The following is a 25,239-nucleotide window of genomic DNA, read 5'->3' as shown; positions in this document are numbered from 1 at the left end:
CTTTCCACACTCGTTTGTTTTTCACTCTTTCACGTTCTCCTCTAAAAAAACTCTCAGAATAGAACCAATCCGTCCTTCCAGTTACCCAGATACATTTATCTTTCTGGGTTACTCTTGATTCTAGTGTTTGCATTTCATGGTTGCTTCTTAGTTCTGGGCTGTTTTCTATTCTGTTAAAGGTATATTTTTTTCTCTTGAAAGATTATACTTTGCAGAGTTGTGAGGGATTGTCTGATGTTGGCTACTGCCAAGTGGGGGTTGTGGAAACATGGGGCGGGAGCTGGGTATTAGGAAGTAACCGGAGCTCACGCTCCCGAGGCAGGGGCTGTGCTAGGCGGAGTTGTGGTGAACTGGGATGGGAACTGGATACGGAGAAGTAACCGGAGCTCACGCTCCTGAGGCAGAGGGCAGTGCTATGTGGAGCTGTGATAAGCTGGGGAAGGAACAGGATACAAGGAAGTAGCTGGAGCACGTGCTCCTGAGGCAGGGGGCTGTGCCACGTGGGAGTGGGACGGCAGAGAACGAGTTCCCTTTGTCTAGTCCTTTCCCTAGGTGCAGCGTTAACCCCAGATGTCTCCTTCCTGTATCCAGGCCTAGCCTCCTGTGTCACGTCCTCTCCCTTGGTGCAGCGCTAAACCCAGACATCCCCTTCCGGTATCTGATCCTACAATCAATGACTAGTAGGTGGGCTGAGGAGGAGGGGCTAGGAAGGTATATAGGGGTGATAGGGATCGGAGCTCGCTCTCTCTTGTTCGTGCTCTCTTGCTCTGGCTTTACTGCTTGGCCTTGCTGTGATGGCCTCTGAATAAAACTCGAGTGTTTGCACCTCCTGATCGGCTCGTCTCTGTGTTTATCAGGGTAGGCACCGAAGACTGGTAAGTATGACCTTGGCAGCCTGCTCCTTATAGGAGGAGAGTGCACGGCGCGACCGGCACACAGAGTAGCTTATTCTTTGTCATAAGCCTATGTCTTTTCCTTTTTAGACTGTTGTATCCTAAGATCTTTCATTTTTAGTAGAAACTATGTAATCTGGAACTCTCTGGTTCCTTTGTACTGTAGCTGCGTCTGTCTGGATGCTTGCAATATATTTTTTTTTAATGTGGAAACTCTAGGTTTTGGTTACATAATTCCTGGAACTTTTTCTTTTGGGGTTTCTTTCAGGAGGTACTTGGAGTACCTACCTCTCTTTGTCTTCTGATCTGGGCAGTTTACATTTATGATTTCTTGAAGTATAATGTCCAAGCTTTTCTTTAATCATTATTTTCTCCAGTTATTCCTAAATTTTCTCTCAGCTTGTTTCTGCAGCAGTTATTTCTGAGATTATATGTTTTACATTGTCTTCTATTTTTTTCAGTTTTGATTTTTGTTATAATATTTCCTGTTTTTTCAGGAAGTAATTGATTTTTGGTGTGATCTATTCTGGTTTTCCGAGAGTCCCATTTTTTGGCTGAACTTTACTACTTTCTCTACCAGGGTATTTATTCTTCTAGTCCTTTCCTACAAAACTTTTATTTATCTATTTATCTCTTGCTTTATTTCTTTTGGTATTCATGTGGACCTTGTGGAAAATGCATTTTTTTTCCTTTAAGTTGCTGCTTATAGTTGTTACAGAGTTATTCTCTCCTTTGTGGAGATTTCTAAACCTGGGATTTTGGGAGGATTGATGTCTTCTTGAGTTTTACTTATCTCACCATATTTAGTTCCTAAATTGGGACTTTGTGCCAAATCTAGGTTCTACTCTCTGTTGTACTTTTGAGTAGAATGGTTGTTCTCCTTTAAGGCCCATCTGCTTGAAGCACATGGCTCCCTTTGGAAAGTTTCTGGATTTTCCTACTTTTTAATTTGAGGAGAGGGAAGACAATATCATTATTTTTGCTTATTTATCTGTTGTATTCCACCATTAGATCATAAGATCCTTGAGGCCAGGGACATTTTTTTTTTTCTGTTTTATTCTATTTTGTTTTGTTTTATTACGTTGGCACCTAATGTAGGTGTGTAATAAATTCTTATTGAATTGAGTAGGTGCTTGTATACTGACTAGTCTTCATTACTAGTTTCCCTTTTTTTTGGTTCCAAATGATGATTTAGGTACACTTAAAATACCTGTCTCTGAATAGGGTGGCTTGCCTCTTTGGAGACCCATGACCAGTACCTAGATTTTTTACCTGTACTTGTGTGGTGTCTGCTACTTCTCACTATAGTACTCTCCCTATGAGATATTGTCAGAAAAAAATGGTAGCAACTTACCTCAAAAGGAAAAGAGTACAAATCAAAGAGTTTAGATGACAGCTATACACAAAAGTAACTTATTTTATATAAGAAACTGAGCCCAAGTTGTTTTTTTAGAAGCAAATTATATGTTTGGGTAGAGATATTATCTCCATACCTACAGGAGAGATGACAAGTAAGTTTGGTACATATTAACTTGCATCTCCTGAAAGGTTGAGGAATTTGCAGTTACTGTATGCTCATAGTGAAATATTGTGGTATAATAGAGAGATCAAGTGAGAACTTAAGTCTAAACTTAGCCTCTATCCTAATTTTGCTACTTGGAGATGGACAAGTTGTTTAGCCACTTTGAATATTGCTTTCTTGCTTGCATAATGGGAATAATAATATTGGTATTGGTATGTATACTTTACAAAATAATTGTCAGAGGGGCAGCTAGGTGGCGCAGTGGATTGAGTACTGGCCTTAGAGTCAGAAGGAAATGACCTCAAGACATTTACTAGCTGTGTGACCCTAGGCAAGTCACTTAACACAAATTGGCCCTCCTCCCCACAAAAACAAAATAGTTGTCAGAATCAAATGAAATAATAGGTAATGTGTTATATAGAATCTAGAGTCTTTTTAGAATGAGATTTTTTGAAAAAGTTTTTTGCTCATACACATTATAGTCAAATGCATTTGAAAGAGTAGTCCTGGTTGCTAGTAGTAGAGCTTAAGTGGCTTGGATGTGTTGAAGAGAACTTAATCATGTGCCTTCCTCACTTCAAGGTAGGCCTTCTCTCTACCTTGCCTCTGATAGTAAATGCTATGTCGTCCCGAAATTTTTGAGTTATCTTTTCTTTTTTTACTTATACTACCCTTTTGGTACCTGCATTGAGTTTTTACTACCAAAGTATTTAGCATAGAGTAAATTTAAATAAGATGGTCATACATTTTTTTTATTGCAACAAATATTTATTGAGCATTCTATTATATTCTATTTACTGAGTCTGACAAAGATGAATAAAATTTGTTCCTTATCCTTAAGGAGCTCTTAAAAATTTATTAAGGGCAGTAAGCTATACACAGATCATTATGATTTGAGGTGGTATAGAGCCACAAAATTATGTTGCTGTCATGTTTATGTAGCACTTGACATTTCCCAAAATGATTTTTACATATATCTGTACCTTTGGTCTTCAAAAACATGGTGACAGGAAGATTAAAGAATTTGGGATTGAAAGGTTTAATGCTTGCCCAATGTAAGTCACATGGTTTAATTGTTAAAACTGAGACTAGAACTCAGATCTTTTATCTTCTCAATGTAATACTTTTGTTAAGGGGGGAGAGAGAGAGAGAGAGAGAGAGAGAGAGAGAGAGAGAGAGAGATTGCTTCTAGCTAAAATGATTCATGGGATCATGGACTTGGATTTGGGAGGGATTTTAGGTATCTTTAGTTTAATCTATTCATAGAGATTCTTTAGTTCTATCTATCCTTTTTACTAAGGAGCAAACTGAGGTCTTGGAGATTAGGTGAATTGTCCCAACTCACACAGTATACAATAAGACAAGCAGCTGGAATTTCAACCCAGGTCCTGTAATAATGAAGTTGGGCCCTGAAGGTTAGTCAGTATTGGTAGTAAGGAAGGAGATGAGTCTCAGTAGAGAAAAGCAGAAATGGGAAGAGTTGGGGAGCAAAGTTATTTTTTGGGCTTATAATTTGGGTTAAATGGGAAGAGCTGAGGTTTTAAGGAGAGGTAGTATTCTTAGCAGAAAGTCAGGTTTTAATGAAGGTGAATAGGTGAAAAAAATTCTTGGGAAAAAAAGTAGAGAATATAATAGGTTTGTTTACAATAGAACAAAATTTCCACATTGCAAAAGGGGTCAGGTGATAGGGCTGAACTGCTTAGCAAAGGAGGGGATTGGGGAAGGAGTTTGTCTAGGGAGGATAGTATGAATAATTGCTACAGCTCAATTAATGCCTAACCCCAGACACATGACATGTATAGGAACCTAGACATGGAATAATAATTTGTACTTATTCCTTGTTATATTAAACCAGAGGTACATGATTTCCTTGTAGGCTATTCCACATAGACTTAGGGGTAGGAATGAGTACAAGCTTTTTTGTTACGGTTTGTTTAAGGCTTAGCTTCTCACCTTCCTTCTCAATCTTTTGGCCAGGCTTTATGTGATATCAATAATACAGAATAATAGTATGCTCTCTAGTATATGAATTGAAGAGGGTTATCAAAATGCATAAAGGATACAGTTTCTGGAACAAAGCAGTTTGCTTTAATTTGTATAGTTATATAATTTGTAGAGTTAACTGCAGATGTGTCATTACTACCCTTGGTGCTGAAGATAAATACAGACGAGAGTCCTTTCTTTCTAGAAACATACAGTCTTAACAATGAAGACAAAAATACACAGAAACACATATTTAGTTATATAGCACATATGCATATCATAGCTGATGTACAAACATGATCAACTTATTGAAGCTAAGTCTGAGATCAGTTTTTAACCATGTATTTTATGTTTCTGTTAGAGAACTGTATGTAAAATTAACATGCAACTGTTAATTGTAAAAACAGAATGATGGAAAACAAGCCAATATGCAGTATTTCCATCATGAAGTTAAACTATTTTATCAAAATATTATCCTTTTGAAATTATGTGAAAATTTGGAGTAATTGTTTGTGTGTGAACTATACTTTTCTTGATAGTCCTTGCTAATTTTTCATTCAACTTGTTTTGAGAATTTAAAATGATTCAGTTTTGTTGCTGATGTGGTTTTCAAAAACTACCTCTGTTAAAATGATCATATAATATTTCAGTTCTAGACTAGCAAGGCATTTTATGAACTATTTTCCTGTGGTGGTGTTTTTTTTTTTTTTAAGATATTGACAAGAAGATTACGATTTCGTTTGGAACGTGCATCTGGGGAAACATCATTAATAGATCGAACTGGAAGAATGTTGAAAATGGAGCCCCTAGCAACAGTTGAATCTTTAGAGCAGTATCTCTTGAAAATGGTAAGCTTTTTCTTTTTTTTTTTTTTAATCCAGTTGAGTCCAATTCAGTTCTTTGGATTGAAATGTTCTGTGTTCTTGTTTTCAGGTAGCAAAGCAGTGGTATGATTTTGATCGGTCATCTTTTGTTTTTGTTCGTAAATTACGAGAAGGGCAAAATTTTGTATTCCGGCATCAGCATGATTTTGATGAAAATGGAATCATTTACTGGATTGGGACAAATGCTAAGTAAGTGAACTCTCTTTTGATGTATACTGATAGTAATCTTGTTTTGGAAGCTCCAGGATTTCATAATTGTGTATACCTACTTCTACCAATATCCATGTATATCACAACCACTCAGTGCCTTTCACCCCATTGCAGTTCTTGTCCATGTTTTTCCACAATTTCTCCTAGGTGCTCTGTACTAGAGAAAACTGTAGTACTGTTTTTTGCTATTTGAATAGCTTAGTTTAAGACCCAATCTATTCTTGTGTTTTTCTCTCCTTTCATGATGAGCCTATTTGCTATTATGATCGTACAGTTCTTCTCTATCTTTAGTATATTAACTTGCCCATCTGTAGTCACTGACAACAAACTAAAAGTAATTAGTGTTTCCCTATCATTCAACAAGTATTTGTTAAGCACCTATCTGCCAGGCACTGCTAGGTGCTAAATACATAGGTACAAATAATGAAGCAATTCCACTCGCAAAGAGTTTTTTTTTTCCCCTGTTGCAGGAGACAAATATATATATATGTGATTTATACAGTACAAATATAAAGGTGAATAAATATAAATATATACCAAGTACTTACATACAAGGTAGTTTGGGAGGAAGGGTACTAGCAGTTGAGGAGGGAGTATCAAGAAAAGCATGAAAAATATGGTGCTTGAGCTGTGTATGAAAGGAAGAAAAGGATTCTGAGAGCCTATATTTTCACTGAGAGTTGTGCATCATATATACTCATTCAGAACATTTGAATTTTTATCTCTTAAATGACTTTGTTAACCTGCATTTTTTGTGGTGTTATTTTTAAGATTTTGCTAGAGCTGAGTTTTGGGAATCTGGGTTTTTCTGCCTTAATTCAGTCAGCCATCTTTGCCAGAATTGCTTGTATTTTATACATATTTTTTTTGATTCAGTCATTTTTCAGTTATTTCCAGTTCTTCATGACCCTATTTGGGGTTTTCTTGACAAAGATACTATAGTGGTTTGCTCTTTCCTTCTCCAGCTCATTTTACAAATGAAGAAACTGAGGCAAACAGGATTAAGTGACTTGCTCAGAGTAACAGAGCTAGTAAGTGTCCAAGGCCAGATTTGAACTCAGGAAGATGAGTTTTCCTGACTCCAGACCTGGTACTTAGTCCGCTGCATCATCTGACTGCTGAAATAGAATTTTATTGTATTTAAAAATTTAAAAACCTCCCTTTGCTTCAAGCTTTGCCAACCCCTGATCTAGGCAAGAAATGATGGGGAACTGAACCAAGGTGAACTAACTTTGTGAGTAGAAAAAATGACTTAGATTTAAAGATGTTGTGAGGGTAGATGTGGCAATATCTGGCAACTGATTAGATATGTGGGATGAGGGAGAATGGTAGTTGAGGGTAATGCCAAGGTTCCATACTTGAGAGACCGGGAAGAAGGTGGTGCCTTACAAAGATGAAGAAGTTTGGAAGGAGGAAGGTTTGTGGAGGAAGATAATTCTGTTTTGGTTGTGTTAAATTTAAGATATTGTCTGGGACATACAGTTTGAAATATCTAAATGACATTTAGCTCTAGGGCTTGATATATTGCACTGGGAGTCATCCCCAAAAAGGTGGTAGTTAAATCCCTGGGGATTTGACTGGATGAGGTCAGCAAGAGAGTATAGAGACCACTCGGTTCATTTCTCACAACTTCACATCTGCTTTGATGTTCTCTGGCTGACAGCCAGTCTTAATACCATAAAAAATTACTTCTCGAAGATCATTTCATCTTGCTCTTGGTTATATGAATGAGGGATCTTCGTTTTGTTTTTATATTGTATGTATTCACACCCTTTATAAGCAACATTGTTTGAGAAATGCATTTGAGAGCAAAATGAGTCTGCAGAGAGTTTGGTATGAAATCTAGTTGTCAGATTATTCCAATGTGTCTGTAGATTAAAATTGGAATCATAGAGAAAATTATTTATTATCTGCTATAACTTCTGTATAGGTACAATTTTCTAAATGCAATACAGTAAGAATTCACCATCTGACTCATTTATGGGCCCAGTTCATTGTGTACTTGTGACACCTATCCTAAACACCTAAGCATATGCTTCATATGCTCATTGGCAGCAATAATTGATCCACCACGTTTAGACCTTATCACTCCTGTACCAGATGTATTATGTAAATTATAACTTAATTTAAAGTTGGAAAGGACTCTTGGACCTGACTCAAGATATAAAACAATCTATACTGGGTAGGAGGATGGAATGAGTTTTGTTTTTTTTTTTTTTTTAAGCAAAGACAAGGTTTATTAGAACATTCGTCATATTGGGCAGACTCTTGAGGAGTCTGAACATGGGTAAGCAGTGGCTAGATTTTAAGAATCTCGCCATCTTAATGGAGACAAGATGGACCTTATATACAGAAAGACTATGGGAGGGATCTAAGAGAGGCCAAGTAGTCCATGAGGTAATAGAGTTACCAAGGGTGGGAAGTGGCCTGGGGCCATAGGGAGGCAAGACAATGGAGGGGAGATTGGGCGTAGACACAATGCAAGGCCATTTGATGGGATTATAGCCTCATGGGAAGACCAGAGATTTGGCCATGTGGGAAAGTTCAGGATTTTTCCTTTCTGGGGCTCAGATCTCAATCCCATCATTCCCCCCTCAAACAAAATGGGACCTACATTCTTTTGGAGTAAGGGGCGAAGGTCTCCACTTCTGAAACTGCTTCCTGCTGGCAAGGGATGTAGAGCTGTCTCTGCCTCGAGGGGGTCCCAAAGAGGAGGTTGACTGGAACTGAGCATAGGCTGCATCCAGGGAACAATGGGGAGACATTGGCTATCTCCTAAATCCACTCTTTGCTACCAACTGTAGGTGAATGGGCTATAGTCTGAAAGACACAAATCTGACAGAAAGGACTGCAGGGCCCAAATGACAGGATAAAATGTCCTTAGCTCTGTTTGGATTCAGATAATTCAGTTTTCCAACCATGCAGTATCAAATCCACCTCATAGCCAGACTCAGGAATAGCCAGGTGGGTAACATTCCCTTTCAAAGGAACATAATGGGGAAATTGGGCCAGGAGGATTCCATCTTAGACTAAGGCTAAAATTGAAAGCTGACTTCCCACCAGTATCACCTTCTCTGAGTGGCTTGTGGCATTTCTCTCAGATAGTGGATTATTGATTATCGATGGATCATGACCCATCAGACAACTCAAAATAAAATCCTATGAGCTTTTACCTCAGACAGCAAGTTTTATTAATCACAGCTTAGGAAAAACTTTTCCAAGATTTACATCTCAAACTTAAATTTGTCCTGGTGTAAAAAGCCAATCATTAGAGATTTCTATACACTTGCAAATTTTCAGCAACTCATACATAACCCAAACAAACTTTCTGGCTAGTTTTATGCATTAAAACAATAACCAACAATAGCTAAATTATTTCAGCGGTAACCAAATTATGAAAAGTTGCTTGACATAACTGATACAGAAAGTTAAGTTCACCAGTTTGAAACTTGAAACAAACCCATTACCAACAGGTGACTTCAGTTTTGTTAAATGCACTTTCAAATTACACAGATAATTAACATCTCATCATTAACAGTTAAAACTACAAATTAAAAGAGCGTGCTTACCCAAGTTTGGAGGCTAGCTTCTTTACCTTGAACAGGATGTTCTGAACCTAGGTGATGCTTCCAGGCAAAGGTTGCCCCAAAGCCCAAGGCCAGTGCCAGTGGGGCCCATGCTGTAGCTGAGGGGTAAAGGGTGAAACTCTCTTCTCCTATGAGAGGGGTTAACAGATACCCTCTTGACTCAAGAGGAGGGAGTGGGAGAAAGGAGTGACCAGGGTTATAAGGAGGAGTTTGAAAACTCCTTAATGATCAATCACAAAACCACCAGAATCTGCCAAGATATTTTTAGCTGTTCTAACTTTCCCTGTAACCTCCATGAAGGAGGATTCAGAGGTGCAGACGGAAGGGAGTAAGTGAGCCTCAGGGAACCAAAAAGCAACTGCAGTTTTCCCCAATTCCCTTGCGCCGAGGGAATTAACAGATACACTTCTGGATAGGGCATCCATCCTTGTCCTCTGTGCTGCGGAAGGTGTACCCAGGTCCATGGCCTTGAACTGACCCAGTGGACTGAGAGTCTGAGAGCATCAGGCCCAGTGCTAAACAGCCTCGTAACTGTCTACCAGAAAATCTCCTCCAAGCCTTGGTGCTTGGAGAGCGACCCCAACTGCAGAGCAAGAAATGAGGGGAGGGAGGAGGCTTACATACCTTCCAGTCTTGGCTGGAGAAGAACTTGGGGTTAGGCAGTTTCCCTTTACAGGCCACCAAAATGATGCAGTTTAGAAGTTCAGGGGTGCTAGGACCCCAAAATCACAACACATGGGTCCTGCCCAAAAGAATTCGACCCAAGCCTTCTTTCAGCCAAAGACAAGGTTTATTGAAGATTCGCCATATTAGCTAGACTCTTAAGGAATCTGAGCATCTGTGGGCTATTGGCTAGATTGTAAGAATCAGAGCTGAATAACAGTTTTGAAAGACACTCAGGGACTTGGCCAGTTTAAAATCCCATTTGAAAACCTCAAATAAGGGAATCATCCAGGAGAATGGTGACTTTACCATAAATGATGTCTTTGCCAGAAATTCCCTGTGCCTTCAGCCTCACTCCTCTCTAATCTGTCTGTAAAGCTGCCAAAATAATCTTCCTCCCTATTGCCTGTAGGATAAATTACAGTAGAATATAAACTCTTTTAGTTTAGGGACTGTTTTGTTTTTGTTTTTGCATCTCCAGTGCCTGATGCTGTTTATTGCACGTAGCTTTATTGTGCATTGCTTAAAAATTTTTGCTCAATTTAACTCCTATCTGTCTGTCTATCTTTTTCTCTATCTATATATCTATATCTAGATAGTTGGGATACTTTCCCTCCCCTTTTTAAGACCTTGTTGATTTTCTGGTCATTGTTGAACAAGGGAAATTTTCTAGTCAGATTTATCATGGAATCTTGTGTAATTAGGGTATGTGAGGAAAATCATAGTTTGAAAAGGATCTTTAGGACTACCTTTTGCTCTGCTAAATCAGATGCCATATTTTATATTGTTGGCCACACTCATGTTTTGTGACCATGCAGCTATAGTAAATTTTCTACCAAAAATTTCTTTTTTCCCTTTTCATATATTTTCATTGAGGAAATTTGAGTTGCATGCAAAAACCGTTTCCCCAAAGTTTCTATAGGCAGCATATAGGTCAGTAGTAGTTAAAGCACTTTTTGTTATTCATTTGTTTTTCTGAGATTGGGAGTTAGATGGGTGGCTGTAAACATCCCATTTGTGATACCTTGATTTTTTCCTCAAATGAAAATGTCATTTCTCAAACATAAAAACTGAAGTGAGTTTTGTAAAGTGAAGGGTTAGATGAGGTGAGCTTCAGGGTTTATCTTTTATCAATAACCTTATATGGTACCAAGATTGCTATCAGTGGGAGGAAATAAGTGAAGTCATCATGATGGAATCACCCAGGTTTAACAATTGTTTTAGATATATTTGAATGCATTTAATAATTGATGATCTATAGATGATGAAAACGTATTAAAATTATTTAATATTTTGTGTATTTAATGAGATTGAAATATACTTAATTGTGACTATTGCTGCCTGTGGCATTTCCATTTTAACTCATGGGTTTGTCCATTCCTCATTGTAAAAAATAAAAGGAATCAATGTAACTAGCACTAACATTTTCCTAATATTTTGATTTTATATCTTTAGAACTGCGTATGAGTGGGTTAATCCAGCAGCCTATGGATTGGTGGTAGTAACATCATCAGAAGGAAGAAATCTGCCTTATGGCCGCTTAGAAGACATCCTAAGCCGGGATAGTTCAGCCCTTAACTGTCATAGCAATGACGATAAGAATGCTTGGTTTGCCATAGATCTTGGTCTGTGGGTAATTCCATCAGCATATACATTACGCCATGCTCGTGGTTATGGAAGATCTGCACTTAGGAACTGGGTTTTCCAAGTATCCAAAGATGGACAGAACTGGACTACTTTGTATACACATGTTGATGATTGTAGTCTGAATGAACCAGGGTTAGTTGAGGATTGTCTTTACAAATTGGGAAACTTTGTTTCTTTGTAATGTGGTATTTTAGGATTACTTTTCTGTATAATTTTTTAGGAAGATATATTTTATAAAAGCAATTATTTAGAATTTGAAATTTCTTAATGTAATATATATTGTCAACTTGCATATTAGAAAATTGGGTGTTAAAGACCTAGAACATTTAGCTCAATCACAAATAATTTTAAGCAGTTATTATTTGCCAGGCACTGTTCTAAGCATAGCTTTGAAGTTAGTTTAAATATATTCATATAAAATGTCATATTTTTGCATTTTGCATATTAAATCTGTTATTTTGGGGGGGCTTAATTTTGTTTTCTGGGTTAACATTATTGTAAGGAATTTTACATGTCGGTTTCTTGGGGGAGTTGTCAAATATTTCTTGAAAGCCAAGAATTCAGTGTACTGAGCATGTCTGTCTTTTTTTGTCAGTTTTTTAAATCATTTTTAAAATTATTTTTGATGAGAGTTTATAGTATATTAATTAAATAGCAACATTTTGAAATTCATTTTAAAATGTTTACTATTCATTTTGAAATATTCTTCTCATCTCTTAAAAAGGTCAACGGCAACATGGCCTCTTGATCCACCAAAGGATGAGAAACAAGGATGGAGGCATGTGAGAATCAAACAAATGGGAAAGAATGCTAGTGGCCAAACACACTACCTCTCCTTATCTGGATTTGAACTTTATGGCACTGTGAATGGAGTGTGTGAAGATCAGCTAGGTAAAGAAGTAATATGTAGCAATTTTTTCTAATGTTGATAGAAAATAAAGTGTTTTCAAATGTGAGTTGTTTGTTACAGTACTGGAATTGTCATTTTATAGGAAAAGCAGCTAAAGAAGCAGAGGCTAATTTAAGAAGGCAGCGACGGCTGGTACGCTCCCAAGTTTTAAAGTACATGGTTCCTGGAGCCCGGGTAATACGAGGAATTGATTGGAAATGGAGAGATCAGGATGGCAGTCCACAAGGAGAAGGCACTGTCACAGGAGAACTACATAATGGTCAGTAGGTACCTGTGAATTTGAGAGTTAATGGGATTTTTAAAAATACCATATTGGTATTTTTTGTCAAAACTTGGAATTGATTTGTACTTTTTTCTCTCCATTTCAGTAATATTTTAGAGATTGAATAGGTATATTCCAAATTTTTTTTTCAGGATTTTGATACTGAATTCTGATTTTGATACTGAATTCTGATTTTGATAGCAGTCATAGTTTATTTTACAAAGAATTGAAATAGGTACCACTTTAATGATTGTGAGAAACTTAAAGATCCCAAATTATCTCTGCATGTTGGTGATTTTTAAAAAGTGATTATTATGATAGTATAAGTAAAAGTACCTGAAATTTTAATATTACTTCATCATGTACATAACTTACAGATGTCTTTTTTACCTTTCTTTAGCTTGGTAGTTAAAATATTCTTATTTGTCTTTTATTTTATAATATACTGTAGATTTCTTATCTTTCTGGCTTTACTTGGATCAGGCAGTATTTATTTTTTTGGTACTATAAATCCTATTAAAAAGCATTTCAAAAACTTCCCATTACACAAGAACATGAGTGGTCTGTGTGGTTGACTTTCCCTTTCTCCTACTATTCCCTTTCTTTGTGAGATCTCCACAAGATCTTCACAAGAGTTAAATTAATAGAGTGTATTTTCCATTGATTATTTGACCTTAATATTTATTTCCTTAAGTTCAGTGTTATCTAAATATACCTCCTCAGTATCACATTAGAGCGTTGCTGCTGAAGTTAATATCCACATTCCCTTAAGAGATTGCTGTTTTTAACTATGAACAATTCTTGGTGGTGATTTTTAGTTTGATCTATCCTATAATGCTGATCAGAACTATCAGAAAGCATGTGGATCTTTTTCAGTAGACTCTCCAAATAACAACAGTAGGAAGCGTATTTTCCATTTTTTCTTGTTCACATACCTTAAAATAGTAATCAGCTATTATGCATGTGAACTGACCATTTTTAAAAGTCAAAATTTGAACTTTATGTTTTGGCAATCTCTATGAATAATAACACTTTTCTCCTAATTAAGTTATTTTTTAAATAAATTTAGTGCCAAGGAAAGAGCAAAGAGAGATTGATTTGTCTTATATTTAGCAGTAGTCAAGGTGTAACTGCTGCAATTTTACAGGGGAAATAGGCTTGACTGGTATTATATGTAGTGATAAGATTCTCCTAGCTTTTGAGGCATCTAGAGAATTGGGTTTTGGATCTTTAAGATTATAATTACTAATAACAGTTCTGCCCAACAGTCTTTATCTTAATGAGAGTTGGTATATGAGATATGTGTTTTTGTAGCTTATAAAATAATTATTTACCAAATGTTTACTGGGGAGAGAGGTTGTGTCTGTATAAGTTAATTTTCAGTGCAAACCAACTTAATCCTCTCTTAAACTCAAATATGAAAGATTTATATATATATATGTATTATATATATATATATTTTTTCCCCTGGTGAGGCAGTTGGGGTTAAGTGACTTGCCCAGGGTCACACAGTTAGTGTCAGATGTCTGGTCTGAGATCAGATTTGAACTCAGGTCCTCCTGACTCCAGGGTTGGTGCTCTATCCACTGCACCACCTAGCTGCCCTGACTTTTATATTTGATAAGGCATTTTGGATTGTCTAAAGCTGTGTTCCTTTCCATTTTTGTTTGTCTTCAGTGGAACACTTCTCCATAAGAAGAACACTCCATTATTTTCTTCTTCCACAAATTTTTTCTTCTCTCTAAAAGTTTCAGTCCTTGTTCTTTCTTGGGACTCATGTTATACCTACATTTCTCCCCTTAAATTACTTAACAACACAGTATTATATGTTGAGTATCAACTTTATTGTGTGTGATTAACTTTAAAAAAAAAAAGATCCTAATCTTAATTATTTCTTTTAAGTAACATTTTAGTTCTTTCAGTCAACAAGCATTTCTTTCCTTTCCCTTTTCCTTCACCTCCTAGAAATAAAAATGAAAAATAGAACCCTTGTAGCAAATAATGTACTGACAAGCAAAACTAATTCCCACATTGACATTATCCAAAAATATATGTCTCATTCAGTTCCCTAAATCCATAGCCTCTTATTCAGGAGGTAGGTAGCATGATTTATCATTGTTACTCCAGAATCATGGTTGGTCATTGAATTGATCAGAGTTATTAAGTGTTCCAGTGTTGTTTGTTTTTATAACATTGATGTTCTAGTATAAATTTTTCTCTTGAATCTGCTTGCTTCATTCTTTATCAGTTTATACAAGTCTTCTTAGGTTTTGTTAAAAATGTCCCCTTAATTATATCTTATAACAAAATAGTATTATATTCTTAGACCCTAATTTGTTCAGCCATTCCCCAAATGATAGGCACCCCCTCAGTTTCCAATTCTTTTGGGCATTAACTTTGATGAAACACACATTAAAGAGAGCTATACAAAAATAGTTTCAGTGATTTTGACAGACAAATGACATATTACTGACATGGTTAGGTTGAGCAAATATAACAGAAATGTTTGGTTTTTTTTTCAAACTAACTTGCAGATTTATTGAAATACTAATAAACATACCAATGGGTTACTTCATATGATTAGATGAGTTTATAGTAAAATATATATTGTAGATAGCTTATAGTAAATTCATATTTAAAAAATAAGTTGGATAGTAATATAGTGAACAACTGTGATAAACCAAACCAGTGAAGATAAACTAGCACTATCAGATCTCAAAATGTTATAAAATAATTGTTATAAAAATTGTCGAGTATTGGAGAAAGCATAGATCAATTAATGGAACAGAAGAGAGAATCCAGAAGTCGAATCAAATATTTGTACAAGCTAAGTGTTAGGTAAACACACACTTAGAAACACTAAAGAATGGAATCACTATTAAAAATTGTTGGATAGTCTTATAGGAGAAAATGAGTTTGGATCCTTCGAAGTCTTAAGAGTCTAGAGCTAAAACCAAGCTGTTACCCATTCTATTCTCCCTGTAGTACTTTTAGTAGGTCAAAAGAAGTAGTTACTTGTTGAGTTTAGCATAAAACCAAATAAAATCTAATTAGATAAGTGATCTAAATATTTAAAAAATCTGTAGAGAAAGAGGAATAGACATGCCAATTCCTCAGGTTTTTGAAGAAAAAACTCAGTTGAGTTGGATCGAAGTGGTATTTATGGTTTGTCCAACCAAGTAGGAGCTCTTGGTGCATACGCTTGCACCCCTAATCCCAGTTTCCTTTACCAGACTCTCACCTTATTTTTCATCTCTTCTGGACCTCTTGTCCAAGGTTTGATAGGAGCTACCCACCAGTGTCATAGATCTGAGAGAATCATTATTCTTGCTATCTAGCCTCCCAAATTAGAATTCTGTATTTTTTCCATAGAAACATTGGTATACATATCAGCTATCTTCTATAGAACTAATAATATACTATGATTGGTAAGTTTGATAAGGGTTTGTGGAGTGCCTTCATGACCATTTGTTATGATGTTTCTATGGGAAAATGTGTTTTTAGTTTCAAAAAATTAAAACCAAATTTTTGATAATATAATTAATTTGTAAGTTTGATCCTGTCTGTATAGGGAGGAACTAAAGAGGACAGAGAGAATATATTTATCTATAAAGAAACAGATTACATTTAACAAGTCTTAAAATACAGAAGGGTTTTATATTTGGCTTAATAATGTTTCTAAAATTTCCCCCCTCTCTCATATCTTCTTCTCTCTGCAAGAGAAGAAATGTATTCATTTCAAAGGGCTAGCCTACATGCAAAGCAAATTAAGATGCTAGCCAAATAAAGCAGATGAAATCCAGTTAAGATTTTCTGTGAGTATGCTCAAATCCATATAATTAATGCCATTGGATAATTGAGTTGCCTGTGTTTTGAATATAGTCAGGCAAGTTCTAGGAGGACCAATAATATTTAAAGCGACCACGCACTTCTTACTATTGCTTGTAATGTTCAAACCATTTTAAAGTGGTCTAGAATTATTAAAATACTTTTCCTTAGATCCTGGTCAAATATTTTGTTTTAATATTAATTACATCTTCTGTGTAACAGATAAAAACATGAAACTGTTGAAAATCATTTATTACACCAGTATTAATAGCTAGCATGTATGTTGCTTTAACATTTACAAAACACTTTACATATGACATTTAATTCTTACAACAACCTTGTGTGGGAAGTGCTATTAGTATTTTCTCCATTATACAGATGAGAAAATTAATGCAAAGAGAGGTTAAATGGCTTGTCCAAGGTGACATAATATCTGAGGCAGGATTAAACCCAGGTCATCCTCATTCCAAATCTAACACTCTATCCACTGTGCCACCTACCTGCCTCAAATATACTTTTAAATTTGAAAATGACAATAACTTTTTTATGTTCAATAAAAGAAAATATGTAGTATACATTTTTCTTTGTATATGAAATGGTTAGATTATAAATTTTTTTTTTTTTTGGTTAGGCAATGGGGTTAAGTGACTTGCCCAGGGTCACACAGCTTAAGTGTTATGTGTCTGAGGCCACATTTGAACTCAGGTCCTTCTGACTCCAAGGCCGGTTCTCTATCCACTGCGCCACCTACCTGCCCCCTAGATTATAAATCTTAAAGATTGTTAAACTATTATCTTTCTCAAATCAGTTTGGTGTTTAACTCATGACTTCAATTTAATTACCTTTATTTCATATTAAAATGGTTTCTTTTTCAGGTACATATTAATAGAAATTGAAAGATTATAATTATTTATTATGATTCATTTTAAATGTCCATGAATAATACAGTATACAATAATTATAGACCAGATCACTGGTTTTGAAATTTTCTATGCCTAATCCATCTTATGATAAGGTTCTACTAAAAAGAATCTTTGAACTTCAAAATCTGATGAAAATAACAAAAATTGTCATTACTTTAAAAAGTTAATGTTTCATTTGTAATATTTCCCTATGGATTGGTAAACATTTAAAGACTACTTCAGTTTTTGCAAAATGTTATCAGTGAACCAACAGTTGTTTTTTTTATTTTACATGATTTTATGTTTTTCCAGAGAGAGACTGACCACCTGACTGTATAATTTTCTTTAGCATAGTAAAAAAAGGTTTGTTAATTTCCCCTGTGCTTGTACAAGCATTCACTTAGAAAAATGAAACAGAAAGCCCCACTGTGAATAAAATTACGTTTTCATTTTGTATATATATGATCAAAATGAACTGTCAAAAAAGAATAGACTGAAGAATTTACCAGTTTTTTTCTGAAATGTAACATAAAAATTTTGCTTGGAATAGATTTTTTTAAATGGTTGACATGTAAGAGTTTACATTTCTGTAGTGCTTGATAGTTTTATAAAACACTTTTCTAACAGTAACCATAAGCTAAGATAGTGTAAGCTCACAAAGATCAGTGATTTGCTTAGTTACACAGCTAGTTGAACCCAAGTTTCCCTCCAGTTCCAGCATCTATTCTTCTTTTCTGTTTGAATCATATGACCCAAAGAATACTGGCCTTCTGATGGCATTGTTAACCTTACAGAGACGAAGGATTTAAATTGATTTAATTTTCAAATCTCCTATTTAATTTTAGTTGGCAGACGAAAGTTATTTAATGACTTCTAATAACTCAGAGATACAAAGCTGATCCCATATTGTGGAGCTTCTGTCTGACACGCTCCTGTCTGCTTTGTGCTGGGTCTTACAAACTCCTGTCCCTTTCCAGGCTGGATTGATGTCACCTGGGATGCTGGTGGCTCAAACTCTTACCGTATGGGCGCAGAAGGAAAATTTGACCTCAAGCTTGCACCAGGGTACGACCCTGATACAGCGGCATCACCCAAACCTGTTTCATCCACTGTTTCAGGCACAACACAATCATGGAGCAGCTTGGTGAAAAACAACTGTCCAGACAAGACCTCTGCTGCTGCAGGCTCCTCAAGTAGAAAAGGAAGCAGCAGTTCTGTGTGTAGCGTGGCCAGTAGCAGCGACATCAGCTTGGGTTCGACCAAAATGGAGCGGAGATCAGAGAGTGTAATGGAACAGAGTATAGTTTCAGGAACTGATGTCCATGAGCCGATTGTTGTTCTCTCATCTGCTGAAAGCATGCCTCAAGCTGAAGTAGGGTCATCCTCCAGTGCGAGCACCAGCACCTTAACAGCGGACACAGGAAGTGAAAATGCTGAAAGGAAGTTAGGTCCTGATAGTTCTGTTCGTCCTGCTGGAGAGGCTAGTGCCATATCCATGGGGATTGTGAGTGTGAGCTCTCCTGATGTTAGTTCAGTGTCTGAATTGACTAACAAAGAAGCAGCTTCACAAAGACCCCTTAGCTCTTCAGCAAGTAACAGACTCTCAGTGAGTTCTTTGTTGGCTGCTGGGGCCCCTATGAGCTCTAGTGCAAGTGTTCCTAACTTATCCTCTAGAGAAACTTCTAGTTTGGAGTCTTTTGTAAGGAGAGTGGCAAACATAGCACGAACCAATGCTACCAACAACATGAATTTGAGTCGAAGCAGCAGTGATAATAACACTAATACTCTGGGGAGGAATGTGATGAGCACTGCAAGTAAGTGAGCTTTTCCTTATGGAAGACAATGCTTTTCTCAACTCTCTTAAGTGATGTAAAATAGAGCTTTTTAATCAGTGACTTATGTTTATTTTACTTTTAAGAACTGGAGTTCTAATATCTTTCTAATGTTTTTGAATTATAAAACAGTTTTCATATCAAAATAATAATTGAACAGACTTCTTTTTATATTGAAGGGCTAAAATTAATTATATTCTAAATTAGGGGCTTGCTAACTGTGGTCCAAGGGCTGAATCTATTACACCTCCTGTTTTTGTACAGCCTAGTTTATTTAAAAATGTAAAAACCACTTTTTAAAAAAAATGTCAAAACTCATGGCTACTCCGTTCTAAACTAAAGAAGCTTCAGTCTTTGGTTCCTAAGGTAATTATAGCGAGGTAAGTTTGATAAGAAGAAACTGTTAGTAGTTGGGCATACTTTATTAAAATTAGTGTTATTCTAATACAGTTTTTTGCTTAGGTCTTGATAAAATTAGTTTTAGCTGGGAAAAAGCTTTGATTCCAGTTGAAGTGACTAAATATTCAGAGTAATTTGTTTTGGAAAACATGACTTCGAAAGGTTAATTATTTTAGTTCCTGTTTGTATTCAGCCACTTTTCGTTACAGTTTGAGAAAATTATAGTGCTGTAAAACAGTTTGGTGTTAGATCTCCCAAGTTACTTTGTAATCTTTATGACCATTATATTTATTGCAAAGCCTGCTTAAAAGTTCTTTTCCTTGTTTTGATTTTTTCATCTGTTTTTGTTTACATGGACATGTTTTTTATTTTTAACTTACTATCTTTTTATCTATAGCTTCTCCTCTTATGGGTGCCCAAAGTTTCCCTAATTTGACTACAACTGGTACTTCGTCTACAGTGACAATGTCAACATCTAGTGTTACTAGCAGCAGTAATGTAGCCACAGCAACAACAGTTCTATCAGTTGGTCAGTCACTAAGTAATACTTTAACCACCAGTCTCACATCAACATCAAGTGAGAGTGACACAGGTCAGGAAGCAGAATATTCCTTGTATGGTAAGTTATTCTTAAGTCTTAACTTGATGGTTTTATATAGTGATTCTTTTTCTCTCCTGGGAGAACTTAGACCTTTCCTTAAAAATGTTTAAAGAAGCACTCATTATGTTCTAACTTAAATGTTTTGATTTAAGAAATCAAAAATTATCTTAATTGGCATGACTTTATAGTAAGTAGATATATGATTTATTTTATAGGAAAGACAAAAAAATGCTAAATAACTTGCTTGGATAAGCATTGAAGTTTATAAGAGGGCATTCGGAGAACTGTGTTAGCAAATAGTGTACTTAAAATACTTATCCAAAAGGAAAGAAAAATAAAAGTGCAGGTGAATAAGCTATGTTAAAATAATATTTTGAAACTGATCTTTATAAAAATGATTCTTCCTGTGTTTTCAGCAGTTAATATTTCTGTATTACGAAGTTTTATTTTATTATCTGTTTTGTTTTCTACATTGTAAATATGTTAAGGGATCCTCATCCTTCAAACCATATGATCTTTTACTTTTTGCCATTAACATCTAAATTTTGATATTTTGTGACCATTCATATTTTGGTTCAACCTAATGAAATCTGAATTCCACAAACATTTATCAAGCACTTGATATGTGCAAAGGAATGAGTTAAGCCTGTTATGAAATTACAGTCCAGTGAAGAAGACACACAGACAAATAATTAAAAGAGAAGTTCTAAAATGGTAATGTATAGAATCAAACATGGTAGGTAGGCTAAGAAATTTAAAGAGAGGGGATCAGGGAAAACGATAGAAAAGATGGTACCTGGACTTGGCCTTAAAGAGAAGAATTTCCTTAGATATTCACTTGGATCAAGGGAAGGCTGTTTCTGGCGTGAGGGATCCAGTGCATGGAGGTAAGAGAAGTCATTCCAGTTTGAAGCAGAGGATGGGGTACTGAAAGATAAGGCTAGAAATGTAATTTGGAGCTAGATTATAGAAACCCTTGAATACTATGCTAAAAAGTAGTTTATATTTTATTCAGTGAGCAGTGAAGAACTACTGAAGCTTGTTGAGTAGGGAAATGATTAGGAAGATTGTACTGGCCCTGAATTTGGGCCTAAGTTTAATCCTGGCACTGCCACTTACTACATATAATGTCTGTGTGATTTCCTTTAGTAAGGAATGAAGGGGTTGAACTGTATAATCTTTAAAGTCTCTTCCAGCTCTAAAATCTCAAATTTTTTTCTGCTTTTCTGAAAGTTGCAGAATTTGAGTTGGAAGAGACTTCAGAGTCCTCCTAGTGTAACTCCATAACTGAACAAGAATTCCCCTTTATAGCATGACAAGTCATTTAGACTTTGCTTAAAGACTTCTACTGAGGAGCAATTAACTACCTCCCAGAGCAGCTAGCTCATTTCATTTTGGGGTAAATTTTATTAGAAAAGATCCAGTATGTCAGAGTGGATAAAAAACTGACCTTGTGGTTAGGAAAACATGGATTCAAGATTTGCCTATCATGCATAGAAGTGTACAGGTCATTAACTTCTCAGTGTTAACTAAGCCAGTAATCTCCAAACTCTTGTTCATGTACTCATATCAGTTTAAAAAAAATGTACTCCCATATATGAATGCTTATTTATTTTTATATTATATACAATATTAATACTACTGTATTAATAATTTTAGACAGAAAATTTATGCAAAAATAGAATTTAAAAAGGATTCACTACAGATGAGATAATATTTGAACTTTGAGTCATTATGATACTACTGGAATAGGAGAGTGTCCTAATCAGACTGCACCCAGAACTTGTAGCTGCATGGAGGACAGATTGGAGAGGGGAGGCACTTCAGGCTGGGAGACCAATTATGAGACTTTTGTAATAGGCTGTGTGAATATAGGGAAGGGGACAAATACAAGAGGTGTTGTGGGAATAGAAATTAAAGGATTTGGCAACTAATCAGATATATGAAGTTGAGGGAAATTGAGGGACTACCTGAAATTGAGGGAATACTGGAAGAATGATGGTGTCTGTGATAGAAATAGAGGTTGAAAGAGGGTTGTGTTTGGGAGGAAAGATAATGTAATTTCTTGCTTCCTTATCTTGGGTTATTCATTCTTTATCTATGAAAAATGAAAAGTGTGGGTGTGGTGGAGCTTTCTTCAGGCTGCTTCTCCAGACTGCCCAGGCTGCTGTTAAGGAGTACCTGCTATGGTCACCAAGTGGTAGAAGGGTGTGGGGTGGGAAATGCTGGAGTTTATGGGGTTGTAGTTGAGAATTTGGCTTTCACAGAGTTGTGCATGTCTGGGTATGGCTATGTTTTAACTGCCTTGAGGCTGTGGGGAATATTGAGATCCCTGAAGACCAGTGGTGTGAGAGCTTAAGGGGGATGGCGTAGTTGTGGTGGGGACAAATCCATAGTTGTTTATGGAAGTGTACACTCTGTCTTCCCACTCTGCCCTTGGTTAGTCACACCACCTGTGAGTTAAGGTGTGTCCCTGTCCCCCAGGGTCCCTAGTCCCCACTTTGATGACCAGTGCTATGAATAATGAGTAGCTGATCTGCATCAGCAGAGGGCATTTCTATCCTGGGCATTGAGGAAATCACAAATACGGATATTTGGTGCCGCCATCTCCCATTTACCTCAAGCGTACATTTGAGTTTTGGTAATTCTCATCTTTAAGATTCTTGAGAGGACTTTTTTTTTTCTTAGTGAGTCAATCGGGGTTAAGTGAATTGCCCAGAGTTACACAGCTAGGAATATTATGTATCTGAGGCCAGATTTGAGCTCAGGTCCTCCTGACTCCAGGGCCGGTGCTCTATCCACTGTGCCACCTAGCTGCCCCCTAAAATTCTTAAAAATAGTTATCATGTACCCTCTGAGTCGTTTCTTCTTTGTGTTAAATATTCCCAGTTCTTTCAACCGTTCTTCATGGCATGAATTTATTTCTCTTCTCATTTCCTTTGGGTATTTTCTGCTTATCTGTGGTCTTTCTATAAAATGCATTGTCCAGAACTGAACACAATACTGGTTTTTTTTTTATTTTAAAATTTATTTAAATTTAAAATAATTTATGGAATAAAACAAGTATATCCATAAGATAGTATAGTATAATAAAAAAAGATGATTGCATATGAAACTGTAAATCCATTATGTACGACTTGCTATTCCTTTAAATATATAATAAAGTTATCATGTAAATTTCTTTTTTTCCTTTTTTTAAACCTCCCTCCACCCTTAGATGGCTACCATTAGACACAAATGTTTGTGTGTGTGTGTGTGTGTGTGTACGTAAAATCTTTCTATACATACTTCTATGAGTTCTTTCTCTGGATGCAGATAGTGTCTTCCTTCATATGTCCTTTGTAGTTAATTTTGTTATTTATTATAGTCAAAATGACATAGTCATTCAAAGCTGTTCCTAAACAATTTTGCTGTTACTGTATACAACATTTTCTTGGTTCTGCTTATTTTGCTCTTTATTGTTTTGTGCAAGTTTATCCATGTTTTTCTAAGATCATTGAGCTCACCATTTCTTATAGCACCGTAGTATTCCATCACAATTATAAAGCACAACTTGTTTAGCCATTCCCTAGTTGACAGGCATCCCTACAATTTCCATTTCTTTGCCAACACAAAGAGAGCTCCTATAAATATTTTAGAACATATAGGTTCTTTTCCTTTTTCCCTGTTGATACAATTTGACTAGGTCAAGTACAGTGGTTTTCTCACCTTCTTTCTCCTGGAAGTAAGACTTCTCAGTGTAGCCCAAGATTGTATCAGATTTTGGGGGCTGCTGTATCATTACTATGAAGTCCTGCCTCCCCAAAATAGGCTTAATTGTGCAGTGCTGTCTTTCTACTCTCACCCTACTTTTTATTTTTTTTAAATCCATATTCCAGTCATGGAGCCTATTCCATCATATCTTTGTAATACTTGTCAGGTCAACTTTTCTTCTTTGCCTTAAGATGTTCAGTTCATCTTGCTTGTTGTACTTTACATTTGTGTATAGATGTCCAAGACCATAACTTTTTACTAGTCAGTCAGTAAACTTCTATTAAGCATCTACTATGTGCCAGGCATTGTGTTTAGTGCTGAGGATACAAAGACGGATACAAGACAGTTCCAGTTCTCATGGAGCTCACAGATAATGGAGAAGATAACTTGTGGACAATTATGTACAAACAAACAAGTTACAACATGATAAAGTGAAAATCAAGAGAGGGAAGACTACCCATTTCTTTCTTGGATATAGTATTCCTTGAACTTCTGAGTATTCTCATGTTGTAGTGACATTGTGGTTATGTCTTTGGAACCATATAGACTATATAAGTTATCTCAGGATCTGAATCAAGAACTAGTTCCTGTTCTTTTGATTAGTAATTGGCTTTCTCTGCTTTTACCTTTTGTGTAAAATGTAAAAGATAGTTCTTGGCTACTGCATAGACAAATATACATACATATACATACACCTACACATGTATATACACATACATGGACGGATATATACGCACACACACACACACACATACATGTGTATACATAGTGTGTATATACCTAAGCATATGCAGCAAGGGAACGTGTTAATGTGTTAATATAGGAAGAGTAGATAGAACGAAAGAGACTAAGCTATACCCTTTACGTTCTTCCTTTCTTCTTTAAACATATCTATTAAACACAGGTTAAACATATCTATAAAATACTCTTTTATGTTAGTGTAATAACATTTAGAGGACCTAATTTAACTTGTGAGATATCTAGTTTGAAATTTTTAATCGTATTCTGTTATGTTGACTCCTAGAGTAAAGAAGGAAAAAGAAACACCTGTTACCTATTTGAGTGCCTTCTGGCAGCTTTAAGAAAGGGTACAATCAGTACAATTAGATAATTTTCCCTTCCAGTGGACCATGGAGAAAAGTATATAAAATAATACATTTTTGCTACCTCCCTTCTGTTAGATTGTTTCATTAATGACTGTTGCATCTTGTCCTCACTGTCTTACCTATTTGTAGCCAGTTTACCTTACAGATTCTCCTATAATCATATTTGGGTCATTTTACCCTTAATATAGAATTTCACACTTTATTTTATTTTTATCTTGGTTTTTTTGGGCCATAAAAGATGCAAGGTATTTTTTGTT

At 35.9% G+C, this 25,239-nt stretch overlaps 1 protein-coding gene across 4 annotated transcripts in view; it reads left to right on the top strand.

The window, feature by feature from the left end:
* Positions 1 to 25,239, top strand: part of HECTD1 (HECT domain E3 ubiquitin protein ligase 1) — a 107,415-nt gene that overhangs the window by 61,448 nt on the left and 20,728 nt on the right. For 3 of the 4 annotated variants that reach the window (XM_027870080.1, XM_027870078.1, XM_027870079.1), the window contains exons 20-26: positions 5,112 to 5,246; positions 5,332 to 5,471; positions 11,198 to 11,521; positions 12,114 to 12,280; positions 12,382 to 12,558; positions 18,269 to 19,105; positions 19,920 to 20,141. In XM_027870080.1, coding sequence (XP_027725881.1) covers positions 5,112 to 5,246; positions 5,332 to 5,471; positions 11,198 to 11,521; positions 12,114 to 12,280; positions 12,382 to 12,558; positions 18,269 to 19,105; positions 19,920 to 20,141 — 2,002 coding nt within the window. The remainder of the gene's footprint in view (positions 1 to 5,111; positions 5,247 to 5,331; positions 5,472 to 11,197; positions 11,522 to 12,113; positions 12,281 to 12,381; positions 12,559 to 18,268; positions 19,106 to 19,919; positions 20,142 to 25,239) is intronic. The other variant, XM_027870081.1, reaches the window with a different exon arrangement.

Source organism: Vombatus ursinus, unplaced genomic scaffold (assembly GCF_900497805.2).
Source record: "Vombatus ursinus unplaced genomic scaffold, bare-nosed wombat genome assembly UNPS02014794.1, whole genome shotgun sequence".
Lineage (NCBI taxonomy): Eukaryota > Metazoa > Chordata > Mammalia > Diprotodontia > Vombatidae > Vombatus > Vombatus ursinus.
This window is presented reverse-complemented; position numbering and strand designations above follow the sequence as displayed.